This window comes from Callorhinus ursinus, unplaced genomic scaffold (genome assembly GCF_003265705.2).
Source record: "Callorhinus ursinus isolate GAN/ISIS: 27379988/994484 unplaced genomic scaffold, GSC_fseal_2.0 scaffold16, whole genome shotgun sequence".
Taxonomy (NCBI): domain Eukaryota; kingdom Metazoa; phylum Chordata; class Mammalia; order Carnivora; family Otariidae; genus Callorhinus; species Callorhinus ursinus.
This window is the reverse complement of record NW_027397078.1, coordinates 13,981,310-13,994,008: the sequence shown is the minus strand read 5'-3', so window position 1 is coordinate 13,994,008 and position 12,699 is coordinate 13,981,310. Positions and strand designations below refer to the sequence as shown.

Below are 12,699 nucleotides of genomic sequence, written 5' to 3'. Positions count from 1 at the left end.
GATAGAAAAGATGCATAGATTCTGTAGATGGAAAGATGAATAAATGCACTTGTTATATCCTAAAATTACTCTTAGTAAAATGCATTCGTTTGGCTATCTGCATGTCTTTGCTTTTTGCTCGGTCAATAAATCACATGGATGTCAAAAAAGGAATCTGCCTTATATGAAACAGCTACATATTTATAAATTTTAAAGCCACCCTAGAGTTTATACAGCACATTTTATGTCAAGTTTAGGGCATCAGCATTCTCTATCCATTGAGCAATCCTATTTGCACTAAGGGCTCTTTTGCAATGGCTATGAAATCTTAACAACTATATGCTAAACAAAAGTTATCAAAACTAAATGTGACTAAGAAAGCCAAAAACACAACTACCATTTAAAATAAGCTGATTAAAGATTTATTAAGAGGCTGCGCAAATCAGTAGTGGGGAAACTATCCTTAGAAATTCTGTGGCCGGCAGCCATGGGAGCACCACCTATTCGAAACTTCCTAACAAGCATACTTTATTATTATTATTATTATTTTGTTTCCAATGCGAATGACAGGCTATTGGCCGTTTTTCTCATTTGTCTTTTTGGAAAACTTAGAGCTTTAGATGAATGAATGCCTGGACTGTCCCCCTACACTGAATTGGGACACCAGAGAAAAGCATTACAGTTGACTGGCACCCGGATTACTGGTTCGTACTAGAAGTGCTGACGCAACCTTCAATACACCAGGACACAAAAGGCATGGTTCTGCTTTCGCTTAAAACCATAAAACAGATTATAAGCAGCAAACAACGCATATTTGGTACCAAAATTAAAATGCAGCTTTAAAAATAATGGCTGAGGGGAAAGTTTCCGTAGGAACTGGGCCTAATTAGGACATACTGTCGTCAGTAGAAACATTCCTGAAATTTCCCTTCTGTAAATACAAGCTCATCTCTTCATAGCAGTTTTAATTCTAATTAAGACAAAGGTTTTTAATTAAGCCCCGAAGATCCTGGGGAAGGGCCTTCAGTAAAACTGTCCTTGGTGGCTCCTCCCGAGGTAATTCATTTCAAGAGACAATGAAGTGGATCTCTTAAAATCTTCAGAGAAGACATTTCCCTCTCTGCTTTCTGCTACTCCACACAGCAAACAGACTGAGAAAAGCTGCCTGCCCTCTGGAACAGGCAAGAGAAGCATTGCTCGCTTCAATTCAAGCTTCCCTCTTCATTTCAAAACATTTGTGGATAGAAGCTTCAAGTTCACAGAACATAAAAAGCACATTTTGTAAAGTGGGGGAGATAGAGCAATTTTCCATATTTTGTTTCCTTTCCTCCTGCACCCCCCACCCACCGCCTTGGAGAGGAAAAATGAACTGCTACTACATAAAGAAAGTCAAGAACTTGTTCCAGTTAGCCTCAAACAAAACCATCTCTATGCCTCCCACGTCATTTGCTCACCAACTACACTTTTTCTGGGATGAAAACTATTTTAAGCAAAATAGAACTGAAGCTGATTTTCAGGAACCCAAATAGAAATAAATGCTGTGGTTATGAGTTTTAGCAGAAGGGTAGGCTAACGGGCTTGGGGGAAATAAAATCAAACTGTCCCTGCCTCCAATTTCTACCCCGACGAGACCTCTTATCACTACATTTGCATGAAGCTTGAGTCTCCCTATTTCCTTGCGGGGGGGGGGTGGCGAGATAAATGGGTATGGAGGCAATTACAGAGAAATTAGCAAACACGGCATACTGCTCTACAAACTCGGGTTGGCTTCTCCCCATTCCCCACATTCCTGGCCAAGAGAAAAGGATACGGGTCTGAAAAGAAAAGAGGAGTAGAGGCTGGTTTCTCTAACCTATCTGAAAAGTCTTTATGCAATCAGGGGGCTATTATTTCAGGAGACAGGAGAAAGGGGCAAAAGATCCCCGTTGCTAAGGAGACATGCTGAAGCTGGCATTCCTACGTAAATTTCCATTTCTATTGGAGAGGGGAAAGAAAAGATATTTTCTCCAAAGTTTATTTGGATCCCCTGGTTACTGAAGAAAGGCATTTTACCGATTTATTTTATCTTTAGTTGTAAACAACCAACCCTGAAAGAATTAAAAGACCTAAATGTTGACCTCCTGCTGCCAACCAGTCCCCTCCACAGTGAATTAAGCAACAAAGACAAACCCCGTCAATGGGAATTTTGCAGCAAAATCAAAGAAGAGGCCTTTTGTAAACAGAAAATCAAATTTATGAAAGAAACTTAACCAAGTGAACTAATCTTTCTTGAAACAAGAAACCAAGACAAAAGTAAATCAGGTTTGTGTGGCATTTGTGCTATTTCAACTTTCTTGGAACTTGAAACGTCTCCAGTAAAGCTTCATAAATAGTCCCAGAGAAGACAAACTGTCACGAAGGAATTTAATCAGTTTCTTAGGGGTACGCGTGGGTAAGTGTAAAATCACGGGCAGGTCCTCTCCCTTCATTCCCCTTTCTCTGCACTGACACCAGCCGCTGAAGAATCAAGATTTAGCGAGGAAAAGGGTTTACTGCAAGAAATCGGAAATTGGCAGATTTCTGCTAACGGCTTAACTGGGACTCAGGGGAAGGCAACTGGGGGTCAAGGAGAGAGTAAAGCCCCCCCGCCTTGGGGCTGGGTAGCCCCAGTGACTACCTTCTTCTCCACCCTCCACCCCATCCGTTTGCAGCTTCCAGTGCTAGCTGAATAAGCCACAACTTTCCAGGCATCTGTGAGTAAGGAGCTCATGGAGAAAAGAAAGGTCTGAAGGAGAGAGGAGGTATTTGGAGAGGAAGAGAAAGAAGGGCAACTCACAACCAACGACGTGTCACCAAAAAAGGAAAGGAAATTACGCCTGTCTCTGTTCCAACTCTCCAGATCCCTCAAAAATTTAAGGAAATAAAACCCAAACCGAAACTCCCTGGGGAAAACCGAGACAAAGTGGAGTAGAGCAGGCAGAAACGTGGGCACCAAGAGGTAAACTCAGGCAAATTCCTCCTTGAGAGAGGAGGGAGAAGAGTGGGGAAGACCGAGCAGAGAACCCAGGGCGTCTTGGTGCAGTTGGGGCGGTTTTGCCTGTCTCTTTTCTAACGTGAGTGGGGAAGGCGTTGCATTTTTAACACAGCCCCACGGTTCTCGCCTCAAAGGATATCAGTTACCCCAAACAGCATACGTGTTACTCCAGAGCCCGAGGAATGGCCACGGGAGGACGGAGAGGGCGCGGGACGTCGCACTGGGTTTGGCGACCAGGACCGGGGAGAGACGAGGGCTGGCTACCAGGGAGGCGGCTGTAGCCCCAGGGTCCGCGAAGGGCCAGGATGGAGCGGGGCGGACGAGGGTAGGGGACACAGAAGGTGGGGAGAGAGGCGGTGGCCGTCCGGGCAGCCGCGCACCGGGCAGTCCGGGGTGGGGGGCAGGGGTCGCGGCGCGCCGGGCCCTCACCGCTGCTGAGCGTGGAATCGCAGTGCCAGCTGTCCAAGCTGGCGGGTTTCCGGCAGGACTCCCACAGGGACAGGTAGTACTGGTGGTCGGCCGTGACCCAGGCCGGGCTCAGCACGGCCCCCAGGTCCAGACACAGCGCCAGGAAGATGCACACCAGCCCGACCAGCTTCAGCGGGGTCAGCACCGACACGCGCACCTCCTCCATGCCGCTGCCCGCCGAAGCCATGCCCCGGGCGCCGCAGCCGCCCGCCCCGCCGGAGGCGAGGTCGCCAGGCGGGTCCGGAGAGCGGGGAGCCGGACCTCCTTTGGAAGGAGGCAGCGGAGCCGCCGCGGGCCGCGAAGGTAGGTCTGTGGGGACTACCGGCCGGGGTGGCGGGAAGGGGGGGGGGAGATCTTCGGCAGCCGCAGCGACGCCTATCCCGCCGCGGACCTTCGCTGCCAGCCCCGCGCCGAGCTCTGCCGGCGCCCGCTCCGCCCCGGCGCGGCCAGGCTAGCTCCGCCCCGGCCCCTCCCCGGGCTGCGGGAGGCGGGGCCGAGCGGGGAGGGGCGGTGGGTCCGCACCCGGGCGGCGTCAAGCTCCGGCTCCCGGCGCTGGAGGCTAGCACCGCCCCGCCCCTTGCCAGTGCGTGAAGCGGGTCTCTCTTCTCTGACCCCTGTGCGTGGCGCGCTCGGAACGAGTTGTCTCCTCCACAGTGACCGGCACGCGCGGAGCCCAGAGCGAGCCCTTCGCCCGGGACGGGCTGCGCGGGGCAGTTCCTTGTAGCAGCTTGGTCTCCGGCCCCGCCTCTGGCCTCTCTCGCTCCGGGGTCGCCTCGCTTCCCACCCCCACCCTCCGCTGTCACGTGGGTTTCCTTTTCTTAGCGAGCCTGGGTGGGTCCTTTTCTGGAAGGCGTCAGCTGTGGAATCATAGGTTTCTTGGGCTGTGGCCGTTCTAGCAAAGAGCAGTACTCTCTGTGGGTCTCTCTGATGTAAACCCTCCCCGCCGCGCCCCCCCCCCCCAGCCAATTCCTCCTCCCGGGGGGATTTGGAGGAAGAAGAGTGACAAAAGGCATAGTCCTCTTTTCAAACCCAGGACGGACTCAGTCTCGGACCCAGGAACCCCGCAGTTTTTCCTATTTCCCAACTTTCCCCCAATCCTGCCGCCGCTTCTGTTCTCTGGGCTCGCCTCCTTTTGCGCCCCCTATAAAGGGCAATCCAGGGAACGCAAGCGCTAAAATGGGTATGAGAGCTCCTGCAAAATATGAAGTAAACCTTACTTGGCTTCTCTGGGGCTCTGTTCTTTGATAGCGCGTTGACTTAAGCCTTTATTCATTCGGCTTTGCACTATGCCAGGTTAGATCTGAATTCCTCCCAGGGCATTAACTTACTCTTGTGCCCCGCAAGACCTAGTCCAGGGCCTGGCATAGGAAATGTGGCATATTTTTAAGTAATTAATCTACGCACATTTATTGAGCACCTACTGTGCACTCCAAGCTGAAGATTCAGCCCAATATGACCTAGCGTTTGTTCTTAAGGAGATTCACTCACTCTTTTGTTTGTTTTCCTATCTGTGAGGTATAAACACCCCTTGAAATTGACTTTGTGGTTCTGTAATTGACTAGTGCAGCTTGCGCTTGGCCGATTGTCTATTGTATCTCTTTGACTACTTTCCATTTTTCCTATAAAAGAAGCAATTTATTGAATAGATCATTGGGGATGGGGACGTTCCCAGATCTTTCACCATCTGGAAAATTTGGTAGAAACCCAAAATAGTGGTTCAGATCTGAAAAATGAAAGAAATTCCTCCTCTTTTTTTTATGGAAACACTGTCCTCGGCACTGTAGGATTTCACACTTTTTGTTGATAACAATTTCTTTCCTTGTAACCACATCTTTCCATAGAGCTGACCACATTTTGACTGAAGCAACATTTTGAATGGAAGAAACAATCCAGTTAGTGTCAAATGCCTTGAGAATAAGAATCAACCCAATGTGAAATAAAAACCCATGTTTTTTTTTTTACATTTGGAAATTAGAAAATTGGCAACTTCCCCCTTACCTCTCAATTATGATATGTACTGCCCCTTACAAAGGAATACCTAGACCACTCTGAGCGCCTTAAACTCTAACTTCCAATAAGCTTCTTGGTCTCCCAACTTTCCAAGGAGAAAGAAGCCTAAAGCGCTTCTCTTTGAAAACGAATGGAACACTGAAAAATTAAAAACCGGGGTGATTAACAGGGATGACCAGGACTGTGGTATTTTTCTTTTACCTGGATTTATGTTCGTGGGTTTAAAATGTACATTTGAAAATAACATTTAAGAAAATTTCTTGACTATGCCTCAAAGTTATAATCTTTTTTCTCCAAGTTTTATAACCTGCCTTTAATAAGTTTTATTTCCAGTCAGCCAATATTTTTCTTTATCTTTGTTTCCTCTAATTTGAGTTTCCTTCCTTCTCCACTTCCACCCTAGCTGCTCTGTGCCCCCTCCCCCCCCAACACACTCATTTTGCTTTGTTTTTCTGGCTTGTTCTCAACTGCTTACTTGAGTGAATCCATCTTTCTTTATACTACCTACAAAATTTTCTCTGTACTGTCTCCAAAATTAGAAAAATAAGCCATTTTTAACTACAAACTCCCCAATTCTGAAATACTCCATTCTTCTGTTAATCATTTTTAGAATTTGCACAACATAATATAGACCTACCATCCTTAATCCTCACTTTTAAAAAATATGAAAACCTTTCAAGACAAAGTATTTTGTTGTCGTTGTTCTCATAAGTTTGTAGCAAGCTCATTTGGTGGAAAAAACAATTCCAGACTGATGTGAGGCTATTTGTGCTCGCTTCGGCAGCACATATACTGATGTGAGGCTATTTATGGTTTTGGTTTATCTCCACTTAGCATGAATAAATATGCAGCCACTGAACCTGTTGGGTATTGCCTAAATTTACAGTATATTCACCAGAGTATCCTTTTTTTAAAAACAGATTTTATTTATTTATTTATTTATTTATTTATTTATTTATTTATTTGACACACACACAGAGAGAGAGAGAGAGGGAGGGAGAGCAAGCCCAAGCAGGGAGAGTGGAAGGCTGAGGGAGAGGGAGAAGCAGACTCCCCGCTAAGCAGGGGGCTGGATGTAGGGCAGGATCCTAGGATCATGACCTGAGCTGGAGGCAGTTCCTTAACCGACTGACCCACCTAGGCACCCCTGCACTAGAGTAGAGCTACTCTATGACCCAGCAATTGCACTACTGGGTATTTATCCCAAAGATACAGATCTAGTGAAAAGAAGGGGCACATGCACCCCAGTGTTCATAGCAGCAAAGCCATAATAGCCAAACTGTGAAAAGAGCTGAGATGCCCTTTGACAGATGAATGAATGAAGAAGATGTGGTCCATATATACAATGGAATATTATTCAGCCATCAGAAAGGATGAATACCCACCATTTGCATCGACATGGGTGGAACTGGAGGGGATTATGCTAAGTGAAATAAGTCAAGAAGAGAAAGACAATTATTGTATGGTTTCACTCATATGTGGAACATAAGGAATACCATGGAGGACATTAGGAGAAGGAAGGGAAAAATGAAGGGGGGAATCAGAGGGGGAGACGAACCGTGAGAGACTATGGACTCCGAGAAACAAACTGAGGGTTCTAGAGGGGAGGGGGTGGGGGGATGGGTTAGCCCAGTGATGGATATTAAGGAGGGAACGTACTGCATGGAGCACTGGGTGTTATACAAAAACAATGAATCGTGGAACACTACATCAAAAACTAATGATGTATGGTGACTAACATAATTAAAAAAAATAAAAAAGTATCCTTTAAAATTTTGAAAAAGTCTGAATTCCTCAACACAGCTAGCCCGAAAAGTTTTACCTAAGGAATGGTGGACTTACATTTACCCTAAAGATGGAAAAAATAGTGTGGAGGATTCCAACAATTAGTAAACATTGAATGAAAACTACAAAACCAAGTTAACTGACGAAGTGGGATAGGAAGTGACAACTAAGGAGTGTGTGTGTGTGTGTGTGTGTGTGTGTGTGTGTGTGTGTATAGGAGGGAGGTAGAAATGAGGATTGAAATGGACTTATATCTGAGAAATAATATGGACCTACATTGAACTGTGAAGAGTTCCTAGCTCAAAAGAATTTACTTTAAATCTCTTAAAAGCAATGACTTAGTTGGCCCTGTACTATATAGTGTCACACAAAGGCCAGAGGTCCCCTCTTTTCCCTGAGCCTAGCCTGGGACACCATGGCACTGTGATCACCCCTCTCCCTGGGCCTCAGGGGGGCAAAGACTAGAGGCCCTAACTCTATCCCATGGTATAGGAGCTCCATGAAAATTGGAGTCACGGAACTCCTATGTGTGACTCTGTGTGAGAGGTATAGCCAGGGAAAGGCAGGGAGGAGTCATTCCCTAGGCCCTGAAGTAAAAGAAAAGATGAGCCCCATGCTTGAATCAGGCCAGAAAAATGGGGCAGCAATGTGAGAGGTGAGGTCAGATGGAAGAGATTGGGAAGTTCATTAGAAAAATAGAAAAGTGTCATGGTGGGAGGTTGGAAGAGATGGGGAGGAGGAGTACATTCCAGACGTTAAATGTGTCTTCAGAGCATAAAGAGGAATAAATGTCATGTTGTCTGCTCAGTCTGTCAGCAAAGGCACATCTCTGCATTTGCTTGGCATTTGAAATATACAACTACTAATGTACAGCTACTGAGGCTCTTTTGGCACTGGGCTCTCATCCAGATGTGGCATACCGGTTACACCTATCTGCTCTGAGAGAGGAAGAAATAGAAAGGAGGGGAAAGTGATGAAGCAGTCATTAAAAGATTAGAAATACACACCAACTGTTTTTCCAGTGTCACAGAAAATAATGTTGGCAAAATATTTTAAAAATCAGAAACAAAGGGTACTTTGGTGATTTATTCACTTTACTCTAATTCCATTCTTGACTTCCATGCCAGAAGGATTCTGATGGGAGTGAAACCATGATATAATGAGGCCCGCCTGCTATTTATGATAATTAATAAGGTCCAAGAGAGTTCCAGGTTATGGTGTATTCTGTATTGCATTATTCAGATTTCTTGTTGCATTGCGGCAAAGTTCTTGGCTTAGAGTTATCACAAAAAGTCATTACTAATAATTGCTATTTCTGCTTTTTAAAAAACAACATTGATGAAGATAAAGAATTACACATCCCCAAAACCTAAGTTCCATCATTTGCTAATGTCTTTTCCAATTTAAAAGTGTATGATATTGTTGAATTAGTTAGCTTTAAGTCAATAATAACGCATTTGCTATTCACATTATGTGTTGATGTTTTGATTTCAACTTAATTGTCGTTTCATAGTGGTACCTGTGACCATAATAATTTACTTGTCCACAGATAAGGGAAATACATCTTAGAAGTGAAAACACAAGAGGCCATTGGAGTTGAAGGATGATTAGTTTTAAAATAAATGTTTGTTGTAATGAAAGAAACATGAATCAGATGCCCAGGAGGTAGGAATACATGGAAAATTAGAATATTCCCAGTGGGACTACGTCTAAATGCCTTTTCCATCTTTTTCAAGCATCTCTTTCCTTAACAGCTAACACTTATAGGCACAAAAGTTCCTCCATATTTATATTTTATTTGTATTCACTTTTAGCTTTATGGATAAATGAACAGGTGTAAGCACTTTAAGCACCTCATGACTGCATTTTTATAGGTTTTGTTTTTTTCTTTGTTTCTACAACTACAAGTTGAAGCCCTTGGTTACTCTAAAGCAAGAAGCAAGTGCATGCCTACCAACATATTCTCGTTCTGGCAGAATTTCATTTATCCTTGGCCCCCACCAACATGGTACATCAATTCTACATCTCTCCTGGCGTGCCCCATGCTGGAGGATTAAACTGAAAATGGAACCCTGGAAGCCTCAGAGGTGGTTTCCCTGAATAGTTGAATACTTTGGTAAGCCGAGCAGGTTTAGCATATGCTTGACGGAACTTGAAGGGAATGAGTGTTGAATTATGATTTCGGTGTTGACTTAAATGCAAGCCAAGTGAAGTTAGAGTAGAGACGGAATCATTGTCATCAGGAATCACCCTGGGAAATTGCTCACCCTTTCCATCGCTCTCTTTGGAGCTTGTTAGCTGAGCTTCCTCTGTAACTTTAGATTTCGGGCTAAAGTCAACTCTGCGTGCTTTGGGATTTTTCACGGAGACCTTTTACCCTTGGACGTTTGAATGAAGACACTTGAGACTGATGGGAAAATTCTAAGAGATGCCTGCTTAGGAATCCCCCCTTCCCAAATTGGTCTGCAACAGTGTCAGTTTCTCATCTCAAAAATAGTTTCATCCGTGATGATTTGCACTGTTGCATTATTTGCCATGTGTCTATTTTTTGTAGTATAGACAGTCTCAAAATTGTTGTAGCTGGGAGCGCTTCCCAAGTCTTTTCCTGATAGAGACAATATCTATAGTGTAAGAAAATTCTCTTTCATTAGAAAGTGCAGATCCCTCTTCTTCTCTGTGGCCTGAAGGACTCACATTTGCAATTGGGAAAAAAACGAACCCCACTTTTGTAAATCTCAAGTATAGTGTTGGCTCAAAGTTAATTGAAGGTAAGGCTGAAATTTAAAAAATGATCAAGTAGAAAGGGTACCTGGAGCAATTTATACTCATACTTCCAAGAAGAAGAATGCAGCTAAGCTATTTCTCTCTGGAATTTCCAAAAGGTGGTCTTAAATGTCAGCAATGCTAGGGGATTGAGGCTAGTGGAAAACAGATCCTCTTAGGAATTGTATTTCAGTGTAGCTCTCACCTCTAGATTTCACCTTTTAAAATTTGTCTCTGAAGTGACTAAGTAGTACTGCATGATTTGTCAGCAGTCTGTCAAAATTCAAAATGTCAGCTCATTCAGGTTCAAACAAATATAGGTGGAGATATCAGAACAATATGAAGATCGTTGCTTTTTGTCATTCTCTGAATCATTTTTTTCAACTTTTCCTTAGCCTGCCTTTTTCAGTGCCCCCTCTCCGCCCCCCCCACTCCGCCCCACATACACTCTTTTAAGTTTCTTGGTCTTCAGCAAGCAAGAATGGGAATTGCTTTTGATTTAGCCAGACCAAGGTTAAGATACTCACTCTGGAACCTACTGTCTATATGGATTTGGACATACCATGAACCTCAGTTCCCTCTTTTATAAAATGGGGTGATACCTATGTCATTGAGTTGTAAGAATTAATGAGGTGATTTATATAAATGTATAATGTCTGCCATATGGTAAGCACTAATCATAATTATTATATTATTATAATCCAGATGTCAGCTAGGGCCTTCTGGTCCCTGGGAGATTTAGATAAACTTTATTTGAATCTCTAATTTTATGATCCTTTAGAGCCCCAAATCCTTTCCTCAGTCCTTGCTTCTGTTCGTCTCTGTATCTGGTTCTGCATCTAGTAGAATGCTTAATTATACCCCTAACCAAGCTAGTTGCAAATGCCAGCTTATTCACCAATCACCAGGAAAAATACATCAAATAGCACTGCTGTATGTAGTTTTGAATTATTAACCTTTTGGACTACTTGAGAAGTCACAAGTAAGCGGTGCTACACTATGAAGAGTAAAGCCCTCCATGTCCCACTTGCCTCATCAGATCCGCATCTAACCCACATCTCTGTCGGTCCCATCCCTCCCTCTTCTCCCCATCTGTGCATTCAGTAGATTCCATCCCCAGTGCTCTCAATCCTTGCTACTCGAAGTGTGGTCCAAGGATGCCACCAGGGCTGGAATCACCGGGGAGTTCACTAGAAACGCAGAGCCCTGACCTCTCCCCAGACCTACTGAATCAGAGTCTGTAGTTTAACGGGATCCATAGTGATTTGTGCACAAGTTCAAGTTTGAGAAACATCTGATCTACATCATCTCAGGCCTCTCAGGGCTCAACTTCTACTACAAGCGGAGGTATCAAAGCAGCTGCTAAGCAAATGAAAATTCACCACTTTATGCCCTACCCTTCAACACATTACCTGCTGCCCAGGTGAATGGTGTTTCTTTCATGTCCACTTCTCAGCAGGCTCTTATTGTCACTGTGTTTGGTGCCACTGGCAATGATTAGTCAGCGTTGTGGACCTTAACTGGCATCAGTGTATTCTAGACTCAGTAGTTCTAAACCATGTTGTCTCACTTACGAGAGCTGTAATTCTCAGTTCAGTCCCAAGATTCTGACGATGTGTTAATTGACTAATGAAGATAAATGTTGGTCCCTCTTCAAGTACAACTTAAAAAACAACTTCTAAGACTGAGGAACACTAAGAGTGACCCCTGGCTTCTTGCGAATTCACTCTGAGACATTTATGCAGCTGCACGATACGTAAATAAATTGCTAGGCACCTAGAAGTAAAAGGCAGAAGTTCAATTATCCAAGTCATCTGAAAGTATAGCACAGAACAAAGTACAAAAGGGCAGCTAATCCCCACTGATAAAGACCATCAAATACAGAGAATCACAGGCTTGGAAATGATATCGCTAGGTAAAGTAAGAGGATGAAGCTGCATTGTTGTGGTTTTAAACCCTGGCCACTCTGACATTTGCTCTCCAGACTCCTTTTAAGTTCCTTATCTTTAGCCAACACAGTTATTAGATCTTAGAAACTCTCACCCTGTCTTCTTAATTGACAAATCGACAAACAAAAAATGGCACGCCAGTGAATAGTGTTGAGAAGAGAAACCGCCCATGGAAGCAAAAGTAAGTGAAAGATGGCATGTGCGAAAATTGATCCAGGGCACGCGGTGTCTAGAGAGAGTGGGTACAGGATTTTCAGCATGCTTGAGAGAACGAAATCGGCAGACAAGTAAAATTTACTTAAGAAACTATAAAAGCCCAATTATATATGAGTAGTTGGCAGTTAGGAGAAAATATAGAAAATAAATAAAAGTTATTGATTACGAGAGTTGCCAATTATGACCGAAAGATGGGCAGGTAACCCTCACAGGGACTGATTTTTCATAGCTGGTGGAGAATCGGGGTGATTGACACCACCATTCTGTGTTTTGACACCATTGCCCTACCGTGAACTAAGTGAAGCTGTGATTTCTGATAACCCTGTACTATTTCTTGACAAGATATAACCAATTTTGATGAAGCAAGACAGATAAAGCAGATCGGTAGGCATAGTCAGAGAAGTACATTTTTCCAATATATTCTTCTGTTCAATGTCTATTGCAAGTTTTCTCAAAATGTTTGGAATATCTTTACCAGTTTGCTATCACTTTCATTTCAATCTCTGGACACTTCTT

The 12,699-nt window shown here is 44.0% G+C and overlaps 1 protein-coding gene across 1 annotated transcript in view; it reads right to left on the bottom strand.

Annotated features, from left to right (window-relative positions):
- TMEM47 (transmembrane protein 47) overlaps window positions 1-3,782 on the bottom strand; it is a 28,752-nt gene extending 24,970 nt beyond the window's left edge. Inside the window, exon 1 of the mRNA XM_025857886.2 lies at window positions 3,422-3,782. Within this exon, the coding sequence (XP_025713671.1) occupies window positions 3,422-3,647 (226 nt within the window). The 5' untranslated portion in view covers window positions 3,648-3,782. The remainder of the gene's footprint in view (window positions 1-3,421) is intronic.
- Between the last annotated feature and the right edge of the window lie 8,917 nt (window positions 3,783-12,699).